This window comes from Mirounga leonina, unplaced genomic scaffold (genome assembly GCF_011800145.1).
Source record: "Mirounga leonina isolate KUSES-001 unplaced genomic scaffold, KU_Mleo_1.0 Mir_507, whole genome shotgun sequence".
In the NCBI taxonomy this organism is placed as follows: domain Eukaryota; kingdom Metazoa; phylum Chordata; class Mammalia; order Carnivora; family Phocidae; genus Mirounga; species Mirounga leonina.
Window position 1 is genome coordinate 3,738,866 of NW_023270789.1, and position 26,816 is coordinate 3,765,681.

General features: G+C 48.7%; 1 protein-coding gene across 1 annotated transcript; it reads right to left on the reverse strand.

Moving 5' to 3' along the window:
* Positions 1 to 3,760: 3,760 nt before the first annotated feature.
* MAB21L3 (mab-21 like 3) lies at positions 3,761 to 20,559 on the reverse strand. Its single transcript, XM_034990277.1, has 7 exons — positions 20,518 to 20,559; positions 18,569 to 18,709; positions 15,465 to 15,756; positions 12,256 to 12,434; positions 11,563 to 11,757; positions 5,794 to 7,159; positions 3,761 to 3,872 (listed from the first exon to the last, which is right to left on the reverse strand). Exons 1-6 carry the CDS (start codon positions 20,557 to 20,559, stop codon positions 6,926 to 6,928), a joined length of 1,083 nt encoding a protein of 360 aa, XP_034846168.1. The 3' UTR covers positions 3,761 to 3,872; positions 5,794 to 6,925.
* Positions 20,560 to 26,816: the final 6,257 nt, after the last annotated feature.

Consider the following 26,816-nt stretch of genomic DNA (forward strand, 5'->3'; position numbering starts at 1 on the left):
CCGCATCGGGCTCCCTGCTCCGAGGGAAGCCTGCTTCTCCCTCTCCCACTCCCCCTGCTTGTGTTCCCTCTCTCGCTGTCTTTCTCTCTCTGTCAAATAAATAAATAAAATCTTTTAAATAAATAAATAAATAAATAAATAAATAAATAAATAAATAAATAAAAAGGCAAGACAGTGGGGCAAAAGACAGAAGAAGGTTTAGAAAATGGGTCACATAGAAAGTACAAGAGTAGCAATAAATCCAAATGTGTTAGTCATCAGAATACATGTAAATGGATTAAACATTAGAGTCAAAAGACCTCAATTGTCAGATGGGGTTTTTTTTAAGAAAATTAGCCATTTATAAGAGACAGAGTTATCAACAATGTAAAGATACAAAGAGGTGGAAAGCTGATAGAAAATGATACACTAGGGCAAATAAAGTGGTGGTGTCCTGATATTAGTATCAGACAAAATCAATGTTTACACAAAATGTTTACAATAGTGAAGAAAAAGTCACCTTACAATGATCAGCTCTTCAGTTCAGTGGGAAGATACAAACATTCTAACCCTGTGTGTCCCTAATAATATAGCCTGAAAGTACATTAAGCACAAGTTGTCAGCGCTGTAAGGAGAAATTGAAAAATCCACACTCATAAAGGGAAATTTCAAAACTCTCTCAGTAAATGTTGGAAAATGCAGCCAAAAAAGAAATCTGAAATATACATAAACTTTGAGCAACACATGACCTGACATTCCTTGCACCTTGCATCTAAGCTTATGTACCCCCTTGTATGCACAGACCAATGCAGAAGCACAAGGTGAAAAGCTGGCCTCCACGGACATCCAAGGATCGGAGCCTTCAGACCACTGTCTTTTTTTTTAAAGACTTTTTTTAAAAAGATTTTATTTATCTGTTTGTTTGTTTATTTATTTATTTGAGAGAGCGAGCGAGCAAGCAAGCTTGAGTGCATGTGAGGGTAGGCGGAGGGGCAGAGGGAGAGGGAAAAGCAGACTCCCCACTGAGCATGTAGCCTGACTCCCCCGGTCTCTATCTCACAACCCTAAGATCATGGCCGAAATCAAGAGTCCGATGCCTAACTGAATGAGCCGCCCAGGCACCCCAAAACCACTGTCTTTGACTATAATGCAATCTATTTAGACAGCAGTAACAAAAACATAATGAGGAAACCCAATATGTTTGAAAATAATACTTTTTAAAAACTTCTAAGTACCCCATGGGTCAACAAAGAAATCATGGTAGAAATCAGAAAATAAATAGAACTAAATGAAATGAAAATGCAATTTACCAAAACCTGTGGAATTCCACTAAACTGGTATTAAAAGGGAATTCATATACTTAGAAAAGAAGAAACGCTGACGAGTTCTGAGCTAAGCATTTAAGAAGTTGTAAAAAAAAGAACATTAGGATAAACCTGAAGAAGTAGAGGGAAAGATATAAGTAAAATTAATGAAAAACATATGAAGATGAACAAAGCAAACAACGATTACTTGATAAGTCTCATCAAGAAAGAGGAGTACAAACACATCAGAATTTAAATAAAGTACTATGAGCAACTTTTTTGCCAGTAAATTTGAACACTTTGATGAAACAGATGAATTCTTAGTAAAATACAAATTAACAAGAAGCTCAAGAAGTAGAAAATCTGAATATTGTTTATCCCTAAAAGGAAATAAACAGCTTAAAATCGTCCAACAAAGAAAACACAAGGTTCCCAGTCAGCTTTTTAGGTGAGTCTTACCAAACTTCCAAGCAAAGAGATTATTCTAATTTTATTAGAATTGAATAGAAAAAAAGAGAGAGTATTTCCTAACTGGGGAAAGGCAGAGCAGTAAATTTTTTTTTTTTTTTTTGCCACAAAAATAGATGTTCTCCAACTTACTTCAGGACAGCTTTTTTCTTATAATTTTCTTTTTTTTTTTTCATTTGACATATATTATTTGTTTCAGGGGTACAGGTCTGTGATTCATCAGTCTTACATAATACACAGCATTCACCATAGCACATACCATCCCCAGTGTCCATCACCCAGCCACCCCCCCCGGCCCCCCTCCACTCCAGGAACCCTCAGTTTGTTTCCTGAGATTAAGAGTCTCTTATGGTTTGTCTCCCTCTCTGGTTTCATCTTGTTTCATTTTTCCCTCCCGTCCCCTATGATCCTCTGTCTTGCTTCTCAAATTCCTCATATCAGTGCGATCATATGATAATTGTCTTTCTCTGATTGACTTATTTCGCTTAGCATAATACCCTCTAGTTCCATCCACATCGTTGCAAATGCAAGATTTCATTTTTTGATGGCTGCATAATATTCCATTGTATATATATACCGTGTCTTCTTTATCCATTCATCTGTTGATGGACATCTAGGCTCTTTCCACAGTTTGGCTATTGTGGACATCGCAGAGCAGTAAAATTTTAGAGAACAACATAGGAGCGAGCATACCTCCATGACCTTAAAAAATGGGATTTCTTACACAAGATACAAAATGCGCTCCACGCCATGGAGAAAGTCACTGAAAATTCACCTTCATTAAAAGGGAGCTACCCTTTTAACTGGTGCTACTACTTCAGAAAATATGTTGACATTACCTCACTAATTTAAACATATATATATATATATATACACACTTTGAACTTGAGATTTCACTCTTATGGACCTACCCTTAAAAGACCTGAGTGCATTGGAAGGTACATGTAAGAATGTGCATAAAAACGGTTCAAATCACTAAAACTAGAAACAACCCAGATATTCCACAGCAGTGAAAAGGAACACACCACTGCCACCTCCGTGCACACGGGAGACTCTCAGAGGCACACCACAGACAAAAGCCAGTCACAAAGACTTTGTATAGTAGGATTCCATTGATATGAAGTGCAAAAAAATGGGCACAACTAAAAAGACATCCAGATGCATGCAGGTCATGTTTTGTTGATTCTAAAATACACTTTTCACATTCTAATCTCCCTAAAGGGGGGGGGGGGGGGGGATGCATCTTATAAGCAGCTGCATCTTGCAATGACGTTTAGCAGCACTTTTTCTTTCTTAGACGTGAAATAAAGACTCGCCTCACAATTGTGGGGGGCTTAGGTTCAATGAAATATGATAGGTGGTCGAACTATAAAGAAAAGCAGCAGAATGACTGACACAAAATTGGGGAGTGAGGGGGCTAGGGGGAGGACCGGCACCTCGAATTCTATAGTACTGGCCAAATGCTATTTTTCACCCAGATGGTGACTATTGGTGTCTGTTTTATGGTTCTTGAAATACTCTCAAATCCAACATATATGGTAGCTTTCACACAAAAAAGGTGTTTGGAGGCAAGGAAGCAGGGCCACGTGTCCAACAGCTCAGGAAGCTGGATGGTGAAAGGGGGGAAGAGGGGGCGACACTTGCAGGAGGAAATGGAGGGTAGGACAGGAGCTAAATGAAAGCCGTCCCTGACACGTTGGGCAGCACGGTTCCAACACACGAGGAGAAGTCCGGAGCTACTTCTCTGGTGAGCAAGAGGGACAAAGGACAAGACGGGCTTGTGGAATTCGGGGTGGAATCCTGCGCACGTTTTCCTTCGATGGCTTCTAGCCTATTCGTGAAGGATTCATACATGGGGTGGGGGTCCTTACCAGGCCTGGCAGGGATGGGGCAATGGCCATGGCGAGTTGGCGTCTAAAATGCTAAGCACGTGTTCCACGGTTACTATGTGCCAGATTCTGAAATGAGGAGCTTCTGACACCCATTATTCTGCTTACCCCCCTCCTCAGAGCAGCGAGGTAGCTCCTCTCTCCTCAGGCCTGGATTCGTTGCCCAGCGTCGCCATCACAAAATACCACAGATCGCATGGCTTACACGACAGAACGTTATTTCCTCACGGTTCTGGAGAATGGAAACCCGAGATCAAGGTGCTGGCAGTCCTGGCTTCTCCTGAGGCCTCACTCCTTGGCCTGCGGAGGGCCCTTCCTCCCTGCACCCCTGCCCCAGGTGCCTCCGCCCCTTCTCCACAGGAACGTCAGTCCTGGTGGATCGGGGCCCACCCTCACGGCCTCATTTTAACCTGGTGTTAAAACCTAAAGAGGTGTCTTTAAAGGCCCCATCTCCAAACACAGTCAGATTCTGAGGTGCTGGCGGTAAAGGGCTTCCACCTACGAATTTTGCCCAGGCCACGGGAGACACAATCCAGCCCCTAACCATACCCATGAAGAAATGGAGACGTAGAGAGGGGTGAACAACTTGCCAAGGGCATACAGTTGTGTCAGAGCTGAGACGCAAAGGCAAGCAGGTCAACAACAGGGGCTAACTACCAACCATTCCACTCTAAAACAAAAGGTCTTTTGGAGAATTAAAAAAAAAATACTGACCAGAATAAAGGAATACTATCAGACTTTTCAGAGCCAGGCACTCTGTTCCTGCAAACAGAGCAGACGGACTCCTCTCTCAGGGGCTCCCTTTGAAAGTCTGAGCTTTAAGCACGGAGACTGTAATTGCTGGCCAACGTGGCAGGAAAGGTCAGTCATTGAGCATCAGCTGAAACCCTTCGGCCAGAAGCCAGGTTTAAGTTATGGGCTGAGGAGGGTGCCACCTACTGGGCTCTGAGGGGTATGGGTGGGGTATGGGTGGGAAAGAGGCTCTTTTCATGGGCAGTCCTCTACTGCCCTCTGCTGCGCAGCAGAGGAACACCCAGGAATCGACAGATAACCCTGCTTCCTTCAGAGACCCCAGGCGGATAGGGAAAGGTGGGGGCAAGAATCTACTGGAATCTGGTCTGTGGAGGATGTCAGTCCCACTCCTCCCCACACACATACACACATTTCCAATCAATGGTCCAGCCAACTTTCACTTCTTGGCATTTGATAAACTTGCATCAGGGCGCCTGGGGGCTCAATCCATTAAGAATCCAACTCTTCATTTTGACTCAGGTCATGATCTCAGGATGATGAGATCAAGCCCCATGTTGGGCTCTGGGCTGGGCATGGAGCCTGCTTAAGAGTCTCTCTTCCTCTCCCTCTGCCCCTCCTCCCCCAACAACAACAATAAAAAATAACCTTGCTCAGTTGTTTTCATCATTTAAAAAAATTATTTGCTACCTTCTCAAAAATGATGTTTCCCAAGGCCCTAGAATGTGAGAATTTGAATGCATGCTTTGATGACTTAAGAAAACATGGGTTTGCTCATTGTTTCATGTTTTCAAAAATTATAAACTTATTCTATAAAAGTTTATTCTATAAACTTTTTTTTTTTTTTTCATTTTAAAACCATGATTTCCTATGTGATAGCCCAGGGCCCCCAGCATATGGTTACAGTATTTTTGTAAAAATATTTCAATTTCAAATGTGCCTTTTCTTTTAAAAAGTCAGTAAGTAGTTCATGCTTTTAGAAATTTCAGTGTTACAATTAACATAACAATAAAATAAAATTTAAAAAAAAAGAAATTTCAGTGTTACGTACTTGGGGAAAATGTTCTAAGGAATAAAGGTTGCCTTGAATTGAGAAGCATACGTAAGTGCCAGGAGAAACCGCTGACCTGCCCAAACTCTCAGCGTTCCCGGTTCGTGTGCTGCACGGGGTGTGGCCCTGTGGACGTCAGTGAAATTCAAAATGGGGGGCTTACTGTCCTTCAGTGCCTCAGACTCCTGTGTGGGTCCCTAGGCCCCCTTTATGCAGCCCCTGGAATGGGCATTTCAAATGCAAGTCATAAACAAAGAAACAAAATGCAAATCAGATTAGGATCCCCTACTGCTCTGGGAGAGGCCAAATGTCAGGGCGCTTTGACTTTAGAACAAAATAACAAATTCCTTACCAGCTTTACCAGGCCACATGATGGACTTATTCCAGCCCCTCCCAGCCTGCCCTCGCTCCGCTTCCCTGCTTCCCTTCCCCTTCGGCTGTTTGCATGTTCATCCTTCCAGGAGCTCTCTGTGGCTCTGTTTCAATAGTCTGTTTATTTCCTTCGGGACAACTTGCTACAATTTGTAATAATCGTGTCTGTTATCTGTCGTTCACCTCCTGTCTCCATTAGGCGCCGCCCCCGACCTGGCACGTCCTTTGTCAGTTTCGCTCTTGGCGGTATTCCCGGTGCCTGATGAGCATAGAGTTATCCCAGAGCGAAGTGAGCAAAGGCAGGTGGTGGGAGGTGAGTGACACCAAGTCCGCTCCAAGAATACCCGGCCCCGGGGCGCAAGGCAAGGGGAGCCCCTGGCAAACAGAGCTGCACTTTCATCTTTGACGCACGCTAGTCAGCGAAACCACCTTCTCCCTGCTTGGAGGACGGCGGGGAAGCGGACGCAACCACAAGCCCGGAACCACAGACGGCAGCAGGGTCCACACAGGCGTGCCAAGCCATCAGACGCAATCATTTAATTAGCGTGTTGGGTGGGGCCCATCCAGGAGGCAAATGCCGGCTACCAACCAATGAGTAACACTTTGTTGATCCAGTGTTTTTGCCTGATGAGGGCCCCAGCGCAGTACCCCCGGCTGACGGCCCGGCTCGGAGAAAGGTATATTCACAGCTGCATTTGACCAATGGACAATAAGAAGAAGAATCGGGGCCAGTGGGCTGGAGACTCACTCCTGGGCCGCAGGCTGGTACCTGGCCTTCCAGTGGCTCTCGTCTCTGTCCTCTCGGGCAGGCAGTCGGAGCCCGAGTAAGGCAGAATACATTCAGTGCTGCCTGTCATCAGCTCAGAATCAGTGGCTTGGGGAAGCCTGAGGACAGCTGTCCCCAAGGGAGGTAGCTAGTGAGGGCTGGAACACTTGCTTGGCTCCAGGGAGGCCTGGGTCAGACATCTTGGGGTGCAGCTTTCCCCTCTTAAGCGCTCCTGGGTCCGCGTAATTTCCTGTGCCCTAGGTTGCTTCTCTCCTGGACGGGATCCTACAGAGAATGAGGTCAAGGCAGGATAAAACGTCTGAGAGCCTCCCAGGCAGGGGCAGCTTCAGGGCGGGCTGATCTGGGGGTTCTTCAGGAAGAGCGCCAGTCTCTGGGCCACGGCATCCAGGTCGCCAGAGCTGGCAGACTGGAGGAGGTTGCTCTTTCGCACGAAATAGTGCCTCAGAAAGTGCTGGCTCACGCACTTGTGCAGTTTCCTCACCAGGCGCAGGAAGGCTTTGCTGAAGACCTGCCAGTCCTTCAAGTGTGGGTATTTCTCACAAGTCCAAAAGAGCACGGTCTGTGGAAGGAAGAGGTGGTATCAGACATCGTTCCAGGCCACAGGGGAGAGTATCTTCGGAAATGTTACTGAGCTCACGTGGCCTTGGAAGGAGGGAGGAGGGAGTCACCCAGGGTAAGGAGGCTCCGCCATGATTTCATGATCCCCACCCTCAGGTGGGCTCTCGGCCTCAGCCTGCTGGTCTCCTTTGTCATTGTTTCTCTCGCCACTGACATTTCCAGTGACCAGCACTCTCCTTAAACCTGCGATCCCCGACCCCGGGCAGATGCCTTTGCCTCCTACTTTACAGGGAAAATGGAAACTCTCATGGCAGCAACCAGGACAGTTCTAGACAGTTCTGCCTACACAAGCCTCTTCCTCTCTTCTTCTCTGCTTGACCACTCCACCTAGCCAGGTGAACCCCAGGCAAGGCTTGGGATCCCTCCTTCCAGGAGCTGTGTGGGACTGACTTCCCTCTTGAAACTGTTCCAAGCTCTCCTGCCCCACCCCCCTCCCAACCTCTCACCTCTCTGCAAGTGCAATCAGCTCCATCATCTGTCATTTCCTCTCCTCTGGTTCCCATCTTAACCCACTGCAATACGGATTCTTCTGCCCTCAGGCCTCAGAAGCTGCTGTCTGTAAGGTCCAGTATCTCCATGTTGCTAAGTCCAACAGGCCTTGCCCGGCCCTGGCCTTACCTGACCCTCCAGCAGAATCGAATTCTCCCACTCAGAGCCTCCCTCTTGAGTCATTCTTCACCGGCTTCCAAGCCACTGTGCTCCCTGGATTTCTCCAGGCACTCCAGCTACTCCTTGGCATGTTATCCCCTTGACCTGCCTCAGTGCTGGAGTTTTGGAGGCTTGGTTCCACCCCCTCTTTTTTTCGTTCTCTCTTGCTTCCTTCCTCGGCAGCTTGAATCCCCACCAAACACACAGAAGTCACTCATAATTTTCTTTCTCCAAGCCAGACTTCTCCTCTGACCTCTTCCTCACCTGCTATCTCTTGGGAATCTGAAAGTTATCTCTGTCAACATGTCCCAGCTGTACTCATGGCCTCCCCCTCCCCACAGACCCCGTGGGCTCCAGAGCTGCTTGTCCAACCAGTCACGCAACACACAAGCCGGGAGTCACCCCTCCCTCACCAGCATCATCAACCCCGCCAGTCCTCTGAAGTGGTTCTCAAACCTACCCGTGTCTGTTCATCTCCACCATCTTCCTCCTCTTCCACCTCACCTGGACCTCTGTCCCCACTCTGGTCCCCATCCCGTCACCACCCATGCTGCAGCCAATGTGATCTTTTTGAAATATAAATCCATGGTTCTTCTTGCCTGAAAGACTTTCAAGCCTTCTCCTGGTTGGTTAATGAAAGACCACAATCCTTCACAGGGTTTGGTGTACAAGGTTTGGTCCCTTCCATCCTTTCCAGCCTTGGCTTGCCCTCATCCTCCCTTGCTCTCTCCTTCCAGCCCCACTGGCCTCGTATCATGCTCTCTGCTACCACAGAGGGACTTCGCTCACATCCGACCTCTGCTGTGTGGAACATACTTCCTTCCCCCACTTTGTCCAGGACACTCGTCTGTCAGATCAAAATCTCCTATGAGACCATTGGACACTCTCTTCACCACATACTCCTCAGAACGCCCATGATCACAGGAGTTGTCATCTCTGTATTTATGTATGCGATCCCGTACGAGGTTGTGAACTCTGTGAAAGAGGCCAATACCTATTTTAATGGCTATTATGTCACTAGCATCCAGCAGAGGAGCTGGCCCATGGGAGGCAGTCAAAAATGTTTAGTGACTGAGGGAAATAATTCACTAATGTTATGATTTGGATGTTGAGCATTTTTAAAATACAGTCTTTGCTGAAAAGGAAAAGAGCAGTTTTAGTTTCATGGCAAGATACTGTGTATGTTTTGATTTAGATTACATTGTGTGAAATAAATGAGTTGGAAATAATGTCATACTATCAAGATAGCCTAGACACAAAAAAAAGTGTTGTAATTCCTCTTGTAGTTAAGCTTTTATCTCCCTAAGCAAACCCGAAGTGGTTAGGCCTCTTATAATCAAGCCCCTGTGTCTTTGAGTGGGTTTTAGGAATAAATAAGCCAATGAAGGATGAGCTCTTGTTCACACAGAGTTGTTTTGTGGGGAGAGCCACTTTGGGGACGAGGTGAGAACCTCATCAGACCATGTCAGACTGAAGGTGGGGTGATGATGACTGGCACATCCTTCCTAAGGCTGTTTTGCAACCCAGCTCTTCTACTTTCCCCAGACTGAAGGCTTGGCAAGGATCCTGCCCACTCAAGCCATCATCCGGGATGGTGTCACATTGTCACCAGCCACGTCCATCACTGTGTCTAAAGGTGAGGGCATCTTGGACCAAGGATGGAACACTAGAACAGGCAGCTAGTAGTGCTTCTGTCTGTCCTGTCCTTCTCAACAAATAACCCCCATTTTCAAATGCCCGTTCTTGAGAATGCATAATTCTGTGCCCTGTTGGGGAGTTAGGGAGAACCGAAACAAAGCACATTTAAGGAGTTGTCCTAAAATCCTCTAGTGATTGAGAAGCCACTGGAATAAAAGTAAATCCTTGGGTGTAATGCAGTTTTGACAGCAGTCAAGGGTTGGGAGGCCCAGGGTGGCCCTATTCAATCTTGTCTAAAATATTCATGTCACTTAATATGTTTCCATCTGTCTTAATTGTGAGGCAGTAAAGTCAATGGTTAAGATCATGAGGTCCAATATGAGATACAATGGAGTTTGCTTCTCAGCTCTGACTCCTCCTAGTGTGGCTTATAGAAAGGCAAGCAAGAAAGAAGCCAAACCCGCAGAATGAACTAGCCTATCCTCAGGAAGCACATGCCTTCGAGAACCGGTGGGTATTTTTAGGGGAATGTGCGTGGGCACAGGTTGAGAGTGTTGAAACTCCAGAGAAAGGCCCCAGTGTGTGCAAATGAGATATTAACAGATTCTTGGGCAGGTCAAGGAGGACAGGTTATTAGGAAAGAGAAGAAAGCCAAGCAAAGACTACTGCCTTCATGGGGGAAAAGTTGAATATGATGTGAAGGCATTCATTCATTTGCTCAATAATTATATATTGAACAACTACTATGTACACAGCACTGGGAGAGATACTAAGGATGCAATAGTAGGTGCCCTTGGATAGCTTACATTGGAGCTAGAAGAGTTATCCAGGGCCAGAAGATGGCGGTCCCCTGAACGAGAGGGGACACAAGCGGGAAGGCACCGCACAGACAGGCGGCCTGTGCTCACCTGTGCAAAAGGTCAGGGAGAAGGGATGAAGCTCCCGGATAGACCCCAGCTAGGCTTGGGCTGTGCTGTCTCTAAGTCGGCCACCTCCTGACCTCAGAGCAACACACAGCTGTGTTCCGGGAACGTCCCATTCACCATGTGCAGTTGGGAATTTGCAAAAGAGGAGTTGAGGGTGTGATGGAAGGCCCCCTCCCCAGGGGGACCCCCTGACGTCCCAGCCCAGGTCAGGGTCTGCTGCTCTGGGCCCGTCCTTCCTGGTGCTCCCCATGCTGTGTGACTCCACGTGCACCTGGGGGACCACCTGACTGCCGATCTCCCCCACTGAACCATCAGCTCCAAGGTAGCAGGAACCACTTCTGTGTTTGCTCACCTTGGACCTCCAGGGGTAGTGCTCACAGCCGGTGTCTGGCCCACGGTAACCTCAATAAACATTTGCTGAGCAAGTGAGTAAAGGCAGTCATGAATGTGTGTTGTTGGGTTTGGGACAAGGGGAGGCAGGTGCTGCAGAGTGAGGGGAAATCCCTGCCTGAGCATTTGGAACCCACGAGTTCAGGTCCGCAACCATGCTCACGTGGCAAGCCCCTTTTCCTGGTGGCCCCCCCTCCCCGACCCCCACCCCCGAGGGGCGGTGGCTGCACCTGGCTAGACTGGGGACCCAGGGAGTCCTAGCACCAGGGGAAACGTGAATTCCCCTGAGGTTTGGGCCATCCGCAAGATTTCCCCAGACTGTAGGCTTCTCAGGGGCGCAGGCCACACGGTATAATTGGTGCTGAACCTCAGCGTGGTTTCCGGCACAGAGTGGGCACTCACGTTGGTTTGGTGAGTGAAATAAGTGGAGGGGAGAGACGGAGAGAGAAGAGGAAACAACCAAAAGAAAGGAGTGGAAAGAGGGCAAGTGGGGCAGGGAAGGGAGGAGGCGGAGGCCGTTCAGCCTGGGCAGGGCTGTCCTGGGCACACATACAGCCCGGCTGTCGGGATCTCACTGGTGAGCAGGCAGTAACATATGGGATGGCCCATAGGGACACTAGGGACACCAGGGCCCCCTCTCGAATCGGTCGCATACACACACACACCCGGTGTGAGTGGCTCCGGCCGGGCCCCGCGGGGCACGCAGAGAGGACCCACGCCAAGGCGGGGCGCGCCCGCTCACCTGCAGATGGTGGGACGTGATGACCGGCCTCTTTCCCGGACACCAGACGTCCTCCTTCATCTGCCTCAGGGCCTGGAGACACCTGCTGCGGCAGCCCCCGTCCTCGTCCAGTTGCTCCAACAGCACCTGCTCGGCCTGCAGGAAGCTCAGCTGCCAGTGATACTGCGAACGGGCCAGCAAGGCAAACCCAAATGACTGGGAAAAGAGAAAAACACCAGGAAAATGAGGAGGAGGCTGCTTGCCAGAGTAGAAAGCCAGCACTGAAGCCATCCGCTACGCTGGTTTGGGCGGGGGGGGGTGCGGACCTACCACCAGGCAGGCAGAACCTCCCACGTGGGGACGCGGAGGGGGGCTCAGGGCAAACCCCCTTCCTTGTGCACAGGGAACGGGAGAGACGGTGTCCACTTTCCCACAGGCACCGGTTCTCCAAGCTGAGCCTGCACCTGGAGAGCTTCACACAGACTGCCGGGCCCTGCCCGTGGGCTCTCATGGTCCCGAGCAGGGCCCGGGAATCCTTATTGCTAACAGGCTCTCAGGGGCCGCGGCAGACTGTGGGGCCCCCACCTGGAGCACCGCTGATCGAGTGAAACCTCATTTTTCCCTTCCCAAGCTGGCTGACAGTCAGCGATGCTGGGGGTGGGTAAGCTGTGAGCGCCTCTGCTCTGGCGAGCTGGGCCCCCGGCTCCCCGATACCTTGATGCACTCCGCTCTCTGTTGGGAAGGCCAGCGCCTCAGACAGGGAGGCCACCGAGCTTTCTCAGACCAGGCAGTAGGGATCTCCACTGCGGGGACCAGCTCTAGCTCCACCTGCCACGTGGCTGTTTCCACGGCAACCCAAACTGCAGAGTGGTGTGTTAGCATGCTGACCTTACCTGGTGGGAAATGACAAAGAGGCAGTGAGAAGAGAAAGCCTGGCTCAGGCGAACATTCAAAGGAGGAATTGGGGAACAGTGGCGGCGAGCAGCTCCTTGCGCCTGGTGGGGCAACTGCCACAGGTCGGTAGCACCCCAAGGGTGGGGTGTTCATGGCAAAACTAGACAATTAGCTGAGTAACTATTGATAGAAACGTTGCTAGAAAATCTCATGGTGGGTGAGTGTTGCTTTTTCCTTTCTCCGCCCGCCCCCTCCCCGCCCCCAGGCTTTTACGGCACCTTTTCTTTGAAAGTAATAAATTCTTTTCAGAAGCCTCAACTGAAGAAAAGAGACACAGAAGACAAAGATGGAGTATTTGCTAGTAAAAATGAAATCCAACCATTCTTCTACGCCCCCTCCATTCTGCCCAGATGTCCTGACCTTGTTGAGGACGGCGTCCTCCCCTGACTCATTCACCTGCCTCTGGTGGAGTTCAGCTTAACCCGTCCCTTACCTGACTCCCAGTCTCTTGGATGGCATTGTTCCCACCATCCATTAAGCTAGTCTAGCCTCAGACGTATTTGTCATCCCAAGCCCTTGTAATTATAAAATACTTCAAAAGTGTGTCATAGCCATTGGCGGAAAGTGTCGAATGAGTGGGAAAAAGCCCCCACTGCCTCTCCCAACCAGGCAATGAGAGAGAGAGAAAACAAATGCATTTGGGAGCATCTTTCAGCTCCTGTACTAGAATTCCTTGCTAATCTGTTCCCCCTTCTTTCAAAAGATACACAGTCATTGTTTGTTTGTTTGTTTGCCTTCATTACAGATAAGGATGAGCGGTCTTGAATCGGGATCGATTATTTTTCTCTTGTTTGTTCAGAGAAGAAAATGGAAGCTCACTCATTAATCGTGTTAAGCTGTTCAAAAGGAAAACATTCCTCTCCTTGGCTGGGGTGTGATAAAGAGCTTATAGTCTGCATCTCATCAGAGCTGCCCAGACAGGAACATGATGACGTCTGGCACCCTGGCATTATTTACTGAAAGCATCTCACCAACCTGGCCCGTTTGCCAGCTCTCATTTGCACTTTCACTATTACCAGTGTTTCAAAGTGAAGAAGTCAGCACATGCTGGAACCAGCCTGCCCCACCCACACCCCGCCTCTGCCCTGGCTCTGCTCACTTGGTGTGTGACCTTCCGCGTGTTGTTAGTTCAGCCCTCTCTAAACCTCAGTGCTCTCATCCATAAAACAGGCAGAAAAATAACTCCGACTCTCCAGGGTTGCTATGCGCAGGACATTTTCCACAAAAGCATCCTATACGTGGTAAGAATCTATTAAACGTGGGCTAATTCCATTATGGAAACTTTCAGAACAGTTCCGTCCAGACAGGTAAAAGCACATTCAAATCTTTTCCTTTCTGCACATGTGTGGGATTGCGTCCTGTTCAGCACTTTGGTTTTTCCCTTCATTTTCCAACACAAGGATTTTTCACAACTCCGTGTGTACACACACGTACCCCATTCTTAAAGGCAAACGTAGTACAATTTATTTCACAATTTCCCTTTGTTACTGACATTATTTCTAGTTATTTACTATTAGAGCCTATGGCCGTGGACGCCCTCATGCATATTCTTTTATCGTCTGCAGGAATATAGTTCTAGAACTAGAATTCTTGAATTGTCAAGTGAAGCACATTATAAAAATAAAAACATACTAATCGCCCTTTAAGAAGTAGGCACCAATTTACACTTCTAAGAACGATGTATGAAAAGGCCTTTTGCACCACACACTCACCCTTACCCTGAGCATGATCATACTTTTTCATCTCCGTCAATCTATTAGGTATTTTAATGCACATTGCTTGAAATATGTTAGATGGAACATTTTTTCCCACTTTTTTTTTAAGATTTTATTTATTTATTTGCGAGACAGAGAGAGAGCATGAGTCAGGGATAGAGGCAGAGGGAGAGGGAGAAGCAGACTCCCCGCTGAGCAGGAAACCCGATGCGGGGCTCCATCCCAGGACCCTGGAATCACAACCTGAGCGGAAGGCAGATGCTTAACCGACTGAGCCACCCAGGTGCCCCTTTTCCCCACTTTTTTACTATTACCTGTTTATATTCTTTTTCTGTGAGTCTTTTTTTTTTTTTTTTTTTTTGGTCATTATTTCTGTTGGTCTACTTGTATGTTTTCTTACTGGTTTACAAATACTCTTTTACAATTAAGGAAATCTGCCACTTTTTCCCAGTGTGAAATACACTTTTTTATTCTGTGGGAACAAAATGTGTGTGTGAGCGAATGTACCCACATGCCACATGGTAGTGTACAATTTAAGATTTGAGGACTGTCAAACTTAATCAGTTCTTTATGGCTTCCCATTTTTGTGTTTTGGCACAAGTCAGTGGTTTCCAAATGTGGCATCTCAATACACTGGGGGACGGCAGTCAGTTGGAGGGTGTTACAGAAATGTGCTAGTAACAAAGACCTGTGGTTTGCAAGTATTTTGCTTTTTAAAAAGTGTACCTAAGTTTTTTAATTAACGTCCAGGAAAGGGCACACAACCCAAAGCCCATCATGTCTCTGCAGGAGCAGTAATCCACGGAAATCCAAGCGGGTGCTGTACGAATTCCACTCTTCGGTGTCAAAGCAGAAAAAAGAGCTAATTCATACTGTGAGGAGTGAACAGATGTAAGGAGCACATGGTTAATGTCTCAATCTAGGGGCACGAGCTTCAGGTAACACCTACGTAGAGGTTTTTTGTTTGTTTGTTTGTTCACGATTATATTTATTTATTTGAGAGAGAGAGAGAAAGACAGTATGAGTGTGACGGGCAGAGGAAGATGGAGAGAGAGAGAATCCCAAGCAGACTCCATGCTGAGCAGGGAGCCCGATGCGGGGCTCGATCCCAGGACCCCAGGACCACGACCCGAGCTGAAACCAAGAGTCGGACGCTCAACGGACTGCGCCACCCAGGCACCCCTGAGCAGAGGTTTTATAAAGCAAAAGGCAAATGCCAGAAATTGCCCTTTGTCCTTTTCTTGGGCCGCTCACCTGAGAGATGACAGGTTCCAACTGCATTTTCTACCAGCTTCCGGAACACCTGGAGGACCTTGGCGGGCACAATGTCTCCCTCAATGTTCACATCTGCCTCATGCCACTGCCACAGGCTCTTCATAAACTGCTCCACCTCCAGCCACTGCTGCAGGCCCTCCGGGTCCCGCAAGGGGCAGGACAGCCTGGCCCCCTGTAGGGTATAGCATCGCCAGCGTTGCTCCCTCGCCTCCCTGTACCCGGCCAGGCCCCTCACCGGGACGGTGACCAGGAACTGGCTGGGGGACAAAACCTGGGGTCGAGAACGGAGACGGCAGTGTGAGTTCACGGACTTGAGAGGAAACCGCAATCCCCGGGGCGCCGACCTGTCGAGCCGGGGAGCTCAGTGACCACTCAAGCCTCAGCAATGCGCCCAGATGGACAGAGGGCTGCACCTGCCCGCTGCAGGCGGGTTCTGTCTTTGTTCTGCCGCACTAACCACTGTAGTGGTCGGGCAGGTGAGTTCATTCACTGAGCCCTGGGTGTAAGAATCTGCAAGGAGAAGACTGAACCTGACCTGGAACTCGAGGGGGCACCGAAGCAGGGAGAAGAGAAGGCAGGGGAAGGAAATAGTATACAGTGAGTTCTGCACATACTAAGCACTGCAAGTCTCAGGCGTTAGACTGGGTGATCTTCCCAGTTACACGAAGAGGTGGGCTTCATTAATGTTTCCGAGATGAGGAACCTAAAGCTCAGAGGGGCTCTGAGATCTCCCTGGGGACACACAGCCAGTAAGTGGGAGAGCTTAAGCCGTCTGATGGCTTGTTCGGGGGTTGCTTTCTATGCTGGGCTGGCTCTCAGTCAGGGAGGAATGACCTGGATCAGATGAAAGGCCTGGTATGCGAAGAGACAGGAGGAGGAGAAAGGATTCTGCAAAATGTCTCCCTCTCTTTTTGCTGGTACTGATGGTCCACGGCCAGTATTAATGACTGGTCCTTACAAAATCGCAGGTGAAATGAAAGGCAGTTGCTGAGACCACGTGAGCTGTTGAGATGATTCTACATTTAATAAAACTTAGAATAAAGCAAATGATCAGAATCTACCTACTCTGTTTCTATAAGTACCAGTTAGGCAGAGGTCAGGATGAAAGTGGTCAGGTCAACGGTCCAAAGGATAGAACAGATTGGCCAGCACTGCAGTATCCCCAGAAGGAGCTTGACCTCTGGCCACATCACGTGGCAGCCTACTCCACACCACACCTTTTCCCATCAGTCATCAGTTGTGCACTGGAAGATCCACCTCCTTTTCATGGAAATTTCTGACCATGGCATCTGGTTAACCTTTGCTCAGGTCTCTGTCACTGGCCAATTCAGGGGTGAACACCAAACTCTGCCTCATTCTCAGAGAACAACAGTGGGACACTTTAGATAATGGATCCACATGACTTCTGGTGCCCATAGAAAGGTGGTGGGATTAAAAAAGGGAACAAATTTAAACTCCGGCACTCAAAATCAATACCTTCTTTGAACCCACTTGTGTGTGAATTCGAGAGCACAACTATTACGTTAATAGTCACATAAAAGGTGCTTAGTTAATACTTGCTGGATTTGATCCAAGATAAAATAAAAGCAATTTTTATACACCCCACTCCAACTATTTTCAAAACTTAATATGCAGGACAGGATGTATATAAATGCAAGATATATTTTAACCTATGAATTCTAAGTGAGACCACAGAAGGAAATTTCTTTGGATATAATTCTAGGAAAAGTGGTGTTGTGTGTGGCTAAGTCGGTTAAGTGTCTGCCTTCAGCTCAGGTCATGATCCCAGGGTCCTGGGATCAAGTCCTGCATCAGGTTCCCTGCTCAGTGGGAAGTTTGCTTCTCCCTCTGTCTCTGCAAATCCCCCTATTCGTGCTCTCTCTCTCTCTCTCTCAAATAAGTAAATAAATAAATAAAACCTTTTTTTAAAAAAAAAAGTGGTATTGTGTTTCTACTCCTAGTCACTGGTCTCTATTGGCCTAATGCAGGTTAGAAGGGCGATAGAAGTGGGCAAACGATGTTGTGGTATGTGGGGATCGAATCTACTTTTAGAATTTTCATCCTGGGGCGAATTTCCCAAAATCTGTCCTCTGTCCCCAGATGTGCAGGTCCCAGATTCTTGTGGATGGTCCTTGTGCCCAACAACCTTGGACTGTTCTGGACCAGCAAGGGTCTTCAGTCCAGGCACTTATTTCTTTTACTTATTCATCAATTCCCTGAAGCTGAGCGTCTGCATGGGCCACAACACCATGCTGGGTGCTAGCAATGAAGCGATCAATAAACATGATCTTTACAATCAAGGAGCTTGTAGTCTTGTGTGAGAGATAGGGCACGGATACATATATATCTAATCCAAGTGAAAGCAGTTCTTAGGTGCCATAAGAAAAATCGAGATAAAGGAGCATGGGGACTCAGAAGGGCTCAGAGCCCCACTCGCCTCATCTCTGAAAGGCAACGAGCCATGTCTGTTCCTCAAGGTTGTCTGCAGGTGTGAGGGAGGCCGTTTCTGTGAGGATGGCTCAGCTCACACAACACTGGTGCAGGAAGGCTGGCTGTCGTGCATGAGCCCTGGTGGCTTAGAGTCCTGTCTGCAGCGGGGACAGGGGTGGCGAGGCTGTCCCTGCACTTTCTAAGGGCCACCTCTTCCCCATCTTCCTTCCCGCACCTGCAGCCCATAGACTCTCGCTTCCAACCCTTTTCTCGCCAATGCCCTCCCTGAGCTCCTGTCCCCAGCCCCCAGTCTATTAAGCAGCGGCTGCATACATGAATGCGTGCTCAACTAAACTTCAGTTGTTACAGCACAGCGTGCTTGGAGTCCGAAGCCCCGGGCTCAGTTCTGGCTGTTGGGCCAAACAGGACGTGATCAGGACATGTGGCTTCTCGAAGCCTCCATTCTATCATCCATAAAGTAGGACCGTGGGGGCTCACATGACACAGCACCTCTGGAGCGAGGGTGTAAGTGGTAAATACTAAGAGGACCTGTGGAACATGAAGGGTTATTGGTACCCTCAGTCGGGTGATGCCTGGGGCACACTGAGACCCACCCACCCACACACCTTACAGAATAGGTGAGCCCTGCTTACCTTAATGTTCCCATTGTACGTGTCAGAGTAAGGGACGGCCTGGAATCGAATGTCTTGGTGGCTGATTTCTGTGGTCAGCTGGTGGACGACCCTCTGCACGTCCTCCACAATCTGGGAGATCTGCTGGCGCCTCACGCTCACCTGGGTGGGAAGGGAGCAGCAGAGGCGGTCATTCCCAGGGCGGGGCCCAGGCACCGGCAGAGGGACATGATGAGACAGGCCCGGTGGTAGGGGACCACAGGAGCTCCGTCAAACAAGCCGGCCCTCCCAAGAACCCCAGGGCAGGCACATGCACCTAGGGGTGACGGCACTCGCTGGTGGTTCAGCGTTCTCTGAAATACAAGCATTCACTCCGCATTAATCCAGCTCCTGTGTGCGGTGGGCGCTGGGGCACAACAGCGAACGAGAGAAGAGCAAACAAGATAGACGTGTCCCCATATGTAGAGGATAGAGGTACATGTGTGTATAAGCACACGCATATACACGTATATATGCACACACACGTATGTGTGTGTGTAATCCAACATCAGGTATGATAAATCCCATGACGACAAATAAAACAGGATAAGGGACTAGAGAGTAAAGGGGCTGCTATTTTAGATCGGGTGACCAGGGAAGGCTTCATCTAAGTGAGCCCTGACAACAGCAGGGGAGAGCAAATTCCGAGGCCCCCTAAAGCAGAAGCATGCCTGGCAAGGCAAGGGGGCCCCTGTGCTTGGACCCAGGAAAAGGGAAAGGAGGGTGACGGGAGATGAAGTTGGAAAGGCTGGCATGGCCAGCCCATCCCACGGGGCTTTGCGTGCCGTGGTGAGACTCTGAAATGGGGTGAGAATGGTTGCGGTCCAGGTTGGTGGAGATGAAGCCATTCAACGCGTGTAATCATGCCGCAGTTTCCTGTCTTCTGTCATCCATAAATGATGGCTCTCTGGGCCCCAGGACTCACCCTCCCTTTGCTACTAGACCCGTAAGAAAAGACATGTGTTTATGTTCCCTCAGAATCCGCACTGCAAGTTCCCCAGAACCGGAATTACTATGAGAGAGCTGAGCACCAACGTTATATACGAAGCTTCATAGATACTCAAGGTTTAGGGAACTAGGTGTTTGTGGGGAACACACAGGAACTTTTAGTAAACTCCAGGAGAGTTCGGAAGATCCAAATGAAGAAGAATGGGAAGAGTCTGTGTTTCCTGAAATGGAGGGGCTCTGTTCTGTTGCTTAGGCTGGTGCCACAACAAGGGTCCCCCCTGGGGAGGCTGCTGAACCTGGCCGGGAACTGACTGGAAGCCATATTTGATATATCTAAATGCAGTGTCCACTGTGAATCTTTATGTTCCCTCTGTTTTGTATAATGGCTGTGTCTATGTATTCTCTAGTCATTGAAGACACCCATAAATTAGTCAAGAAAACTGTCCAAGTCAAAGAGATTTCTAGCTGTTTTTCTAAACTAACTCATCAGCTAGTCCAGTCACCCGGGACTTTGTACCTCCCACCAACAAACCCGACAGAGGTCACAAATGTGCATATGCACACATACTGTATGTCACATGTATAAAGTGTCATATATAAAGTTAGCTCATTGATAAACATTTATTTAGCACCTCTGGGTGCCAGGCACTCTGTGACATGCTGGGGCCCAGCAATGAGTAACACAGACATCACCATGGTTTACAGTAGGTGAGAAGACAGGCGTGAGTACTGAATATAAGCATGGGGGCCATGACAGGGAAGTGGAGGGTGCCCCTGGGTTCAACGGAGCAGGTGGCCTAGTCTGAAGCCTGAGACCTATTTTAAAGGTCCCTATTCCCACACAGGGGAATGTATTTGAAAAACTAATACCCTCCAGATGCCTAGGAATAACAAGAAACATAAGACGAGGCTCCTGATCTCAAGGAAGGAAATACATGATATACACGAAATAGTCTTTTCAAAATCCATGTGTCTTGTCTGACCTTAGATATGATGATCATGTCTACATAGGCTTTTAATGCCATCTTCTTGCCACCAGCTACCCACCCACCACTCTCGTATGTCCACCCACTACATTCATCACGGGAGGGCACCTTTCTTGAGCATTTGTAAGCTATTGAGATTCTACATCTTCCTGTGTCCAAGTGGAAGAGAAAAGGTGGTCACGGAGGGGGCAGATCATTTGCCATGACAAAAATAAAGGAGAATGCATTTAGTAGCCCACGATGAAGGGTCCCTGCAGGGTAGGACCTCTATGTGCTGTGATTCAACTCCATTAGATCAATTTTGTTGAACACTTTATGCCAGGTGCTATGTGTACGTGTTTATTGTCAAGAGGTTTACAGATGACACAACAGAGCAAGACAAATAGACTGGAAAATAAAGTCACAGCAATCTAGTGCTGTGTAGAGGTCTGTCTGGGATGCTATGGGTACATAGATGCTAAGTATGGGTACGGGATGCTACGGGTACATGGAAAAGGGAAATATCATCTAGTCTGGACGCTGGGGTCTCTTCCTGGAGGCATAGTGTAGGGGAGTTGTATCTTGAAAGATTAGCAGGCGTTAGCTAGAAAGAGAAGGGTGTGAGGGTTGTTCAAGAAAGAGCAAATGGCAGGTATCTAGCATGAGGAGCACAGGGGGTTGCAATGGTTCCCCTATATTGCTGGAGAAGAGACTGCCTTGGAGGAGGATGGCGAAATGGGAGAATAAGCAGCAAGAGGTCTTGAAAATCAAGGAAGAAGAATTTCAAGAACAAAGTCAACATTTAAGTGGCTGAAAGGAGATAGGGCCCCAAAAATGTCCACAGTGTTTGACAACTAGAACAGGATTGATGTGTTCAGGGAAGGGGTGGGCATTTAAGCCAGATTGCAGTGGGTAAAGTGTAAGTGAGTGGGAGGTGAGCAAGCAAACACAGAGGTAAGCAACTCCTCCAGGAAGTCTGGCCAGGGAAGGGGAAAAAAAAAAGGGTTTTTTCGAAATGACACACAGGTTTGAACACATTTAAATGCTGAGAGAAAGGAGCCAGTGGGGAAGGAAGAGGCAGCAGGGAGCTAAACCACTGACTCAGGGTTTCCCAGCCAGAGCGTCATGCAAATCCAGAAACCTGGTGAGCAATTCACGTTGGCACATCAGAAGGAAAGAAAGAAAGGTGCAAGCACAGATAAAAAGGTAGGAGTGCAGGAATAGGAGAGACTTCCTGTCTAAGGGCTGTTTTCTTTACAGAGCAGGAGACAAGGCAATGTGCTCTGAGTGAGGTGGGGAGGGGACCATAGGAGACTTTGGGGTGACAGACTTTGGAAATCACATCTCTGAGGAATGGGGGCTGTTCAGGCACCACGTGCGGACTGCCAGGCAGTCCCAAGATTCAGTTGTGGGGGGTCCACGGAGCTGTGGCATATTGGTGGGCTCAGCTGTAAGATGGTCTCCACACCTCGGCCCTCCAAAGGTAACAATGGAGGTGCTAAGGCTAGGGCTTGCTGGGCGGAGAAGGCTAAGGCAACAAGGGAAGGTTTCTGTGGTGGGCCATGTTTTCCAGTTGGGGGAAGAAAATGGACAAAACCATTTAGTAGATTAGGGAACACTGGACAATGTCAGGGACCAGAAGTCTGATCAGGAATAGCAGGAGAGGGGCACCTGTGTGGCTCAGTCAGTTAGGCGGGCTGCCTTCGGCTCAGGTCATGATCCTGGGGTCCTGGGATCGAGCCCCGCATCGGGCTCCCTGCTCAGTGGGGAGTCTGCTTCTCCCTCTGCCCTCTGCCTGCCACTCCCCCTGCTTGTACTCTCTTTCTCGCTATCTCTCTGTCAAATAAATAAATAAATAAAATCATTAAAAAAAAAAAAGAATAGCGGGAGAAAGTCATACAAGGCTAACTAGACAGAACACCGCAGTCAGAGTGGTTGGGAAATACTCTTCTCAAATAGCTAATTTCTTAGACTGTGTTGAGGACTAAGGCTCAGCCACAAATCCTCCAAGTCCACTGATGTGAGTTCATAGAACTCAAATGTCAGTAACATAGTGGTAACTCTATACATGCACGTACATTTTGTTTCCTTAGTTGATAAACTAATGAAAGATTCATCACCATATTGACACTGTCAAATTTTTTTTGAGAGAGAGAGCAAGCAGGAGGGGCAGAGGGAGAGGGAGAGAGAGAGAATCTGAAGCAGGCTTCACACTCAGAGCAGAGCTGGACAGGGGGCTCAATCTCAGGACCCTGAGATCATGACCTGAGCCAAAATCAAGAGTTGGATGCTCAGACCCATCTGAGCCACCCAGGCGCCCCGACCCTGTCAAATAAATTTTAACTGATAAAAGCTTGAGAGAAAAAGTATGTGTGTGTGTGTATGATGGGTAGTCTACTGGATAAAAGTTCTCCACTGTGAATCTCTTCTACAAATTCTGCCCTCCCTGGATGATGGAATTTCCTTACTGGGCAGAGCCCCCAGGTCACACACTCCCTGGAAGACACCTGTAATCTCTCACTCATTATACATCTTTATGACTTGCTTTGATTTCTGAAAGTAGAAATCAGAATAAGGGAATACTTTTCTGGGCCTAGAGCCATAAATTCTGGTTTTGATTTCCTTCATCCGTTACTGCCACTGCTATTTTGACTCGGGGTCTTAGAATTGGAAGAGACCTCAGAAATCAACTTGTCTGGTGTCACCCTACAGGAGGCCAGAGCAATGGGTGGTTCTCCTAATGTCACACTGGCAGTTGGCAGTAGGGCTGGCCCTATGTCCAGGATCCCTCACTGCTCTTTCTGTCCCTCTGTTCCGTACCCTCGAGTAGACGCTCCAGAAGTAATACCTACCTCGATCCTCTTCCTGAACCTAACCATGCCCTCCACTTGAACTGAAGTCAAGGCGCATGAAGTAACAGATCCAAAGTCTCCATTAATCTGGGCGTCACGGACTGTTCTGGCACCCACAGGCACCCCAGGGCAACACAGCAGGGGCCTGAGTGCGAGTCAGGTGGAAGCCTCTTCCCTGCAGGTGGTGATGGGCCGCGTCGCTGGCCACACTTCCTGCGGTCAGTTCTTCCCTCTACATCTCTATGGACCACGTGCTCTTCAGCAGCCCCAGAAGGGACTTACGCTGAAGGTTTCCCAGGCTCCGTCCCACAGACCACTCGTCACTCCCTTGGTGTCAATCAGCACCCAGAAACCCCAGCAGGAGATCACAGCCTAGCAAGGTGGTGCAGGAAGATTCCATTTCAGGGTGTGGAAAAGCAGGGAATGGGGCCCGAGGCGGCTCTGTAGGGAGTGATCTTGGGGGAAGAAGGAGGTGCCACCACACGCAGAGACCCGTCGCGTGCCCGAGCCCAGAAGCCCTTTCGTGTGGGTCCAACTTCAGGAAGATACCAGGTGCAGCCTTGAGGCGGCCTGTCACCAGACCCATTCCACGGCGCAGCTTGGGAACACACGTAAGGGGGAAAGAGGTCACTTCCGAAGAAGGAATCAAGGCACATTCAGTCCAAACGTGACCTCAGTGCGCGTGTGAGTTTCACTCGCCTCCTCCGAGGATTAGGTCAGTGAACATAGGTGTGCTTTTCTTTTTAAAAGCCTACCTCTTTGGATGGGACAAAGCACGAGCAGAAAGGAATTGGGTGAAATTAGCCAGACCCACAATGCTAGACCAGGGTTATGTCTTCTCATCCTCCCTTCCGTCCCACTGGCCCCGGAAAGTTACACGCCGTTTGTTAGCGAGCCAATTCAGGAACTCTAATGAAGCAGAGTTTTTGCAAAAACAGTCATCAGAGGCCCCCTTGAAGGGTGCCATGTAGTTTCTGTGGGCCTCCCTCCAGGGCACGTGGACCTGTCCCCACACACGTACACTTCCCCATCCCAGGCCACCTTCCTCCTCCCCAGCCACAGCGTCTGGCCCACTGTTGCCCCACACATCATCTGCTACTATTAATAGCTCGAGTTCAGAACAATTTACTGTTTCAAATATAAATCAGTGAGAATTCAAGGTTATTGCCTATCATAACACCATTCTGACTCACTTGCATTCCGACGTGCTTTCCGGAGACAGGTGGAGGGGCGGCGCTCAGTCGCATGCCAGGAATGTCACACAGGCCTGGCCCCCAAGAGCATGTGGCCCGTGTGGCTGTCACCCATGGTGAGTGCCCCTGGGGATAAAAGGCTGAGAACTCCCTGCCAGACATTTTTTTTTCTTTTTTTTTCCTTTTTTTCTTTGTTTTTTTTTTTATTCTTATGTTAATCCCCATACATTACATCATTAGTTTTAGATGTAGCGTTCCATGATTCATTGTTTGCGTATAACACCCAGTGCTCCATGCAGAACGTGCCCTCTTTAATACCCACCACCAGGCTAACCCATCCTCCCACCCCCCTCCCCTCTAGAACCCTGTTTGTTTCTCAGAGTCCATCGTCTCTCATGGTTCGTCTACCCCTCCGATTTCCCCCGCTTCATTCTTCCCCTCCCGCTACCTTCTTCTTCTTTTTTTTTTCTTAACATATATTGCATTATTTGTTTCAGAGGTACAGATCTGAGATTCAACAGTCTTGCACAATTCACAGCGCTTACCAGAGCACATACCTTCCCCAGTGTCTATCACCCAGTCACCCCATCCCTCCCACCCCAGCCCCCCCTCCAGCAACCCTCAGTTTGTTTCCTGCGATTAAGAATTCCTCATATCAGTGAGGTCATATGATACATGTCTTTCTCTGTTTGACTTATTTCACTCAACATAATACCCTCCAGTTCCATCCACGTCGTTGCAAATCCTGCCAGACATTTTAATTCTGGAATTGCATTAAATCCAATAATCGGATCTTTAAAAAAAAAAAACACAGGACAAGCACCATCTCTGTCTTCCAGGATTAATGATCTAAAAGGATGGAGACGTTAAGGTGCTACCTACAGATGAGATAGGCGGCCTTCCACCATCATATCCCCATCTTCTCAGACCCATTCTTCCCTGAGCCAGATGCTGGGGCCCCACAGACTCCATACAGCTGCGCAAAAATCACAGCAACGGTTGCACCACGGAGCTGGGACGGGAGGCCCTCCTGTGTGCAGGACCCTCTCTGAGAGCTAGCCCCCTTGAGCTGCCCAACAATCCTGGAAGGTGGATGCTGCGATCATCACCATTTTACAGAGGAGGAAACTCAAGTTCAGAGTGCGTAAGGAATTTGCTCTGGGTCCCGCCTCAGTCAGTAAGCCCCAGAACGGGGATCCATGCTGGGCACCTGGCAGCCCACGTTCGTAACCACTGTACTGCTCGGCCTCCCCAGGGACAAGGCTGCCGGGCACGACACCCACACTGACTGCTTGAATGGGGTTCCCTCCGCCAGGAAGGCCTCTCCAGTACTCCTCCACTTGTTAAAACCCCATGCGTGCTCTCAGGCTGAGTCTCCACTCCTCTTGCTGTACCACGCCTCCCCCCTGAGAGCCAACACTCCTCAGTTCTCCTCCAGCACCCTGTGGAAATCTCCGGTGCAGCCCTGCGGTCTGCCCTGTGTTATTTCCCTGTCTGCACAAGGAACATTCTCCTTTCACCCTTGGAGTTATGTGCAAAATCTGCAGGAGGGAGAGGGCCATCCTTAAAGACACCCCAAACACATTTTCCCTCTCAGTTCACGGGCCACATCCTGGACCTGGGTTTTGGGCACAGTGTTTTGCACGCAGCAGGTGCTCAGTGTGTGTTTGTGGAGATACAGAGGGGTTTAGCAGAGCAAATACGGCTTTGGAGTAAAACAGAATTTTCTTACCGACACCTCGCACTTTCACTATCTAGCTGTGTGACTTTGGTCGAGTTATTGGAGGTACTGGGCACACGCCACACGGTTGCTGATAGATTCCATGAGATCCTGCCTGGGCCTCAATCTGCCAGCACCTTTTACACCATTCTTGTATTATCTTCAGTGACTCCTAAAGATATTCTGACCACATCTGGGAACGTCAAAGGGAATGAAGATACCCGAGACACTCTCATCCCCTACAGAAACTTGTAAAGAATAAAACAAGGGCGCCTGGGTGGCTCAGATGGTTAAGCGTCTGCCTTCGGCTCAGGTCATGATCCCAGGGTCCTGGGATCGAGTCCCACATCGGGCTCCCTGCTCCTTGGGAGCCTGCTTCTCCCTCTGCCTCTCTCTCTCTCTCTGTCTCTCATGAATAAATAAATAAAATCTTTAAAAAAAATAAAAAAAATAAAAATAAAATAAAAGAAGAATAAAACGAGATGATATTTAAGTTTCCACCCAAGATAATAATAGGAAAGGTGCCAAGAGTCAATACACAACTGATTGCCA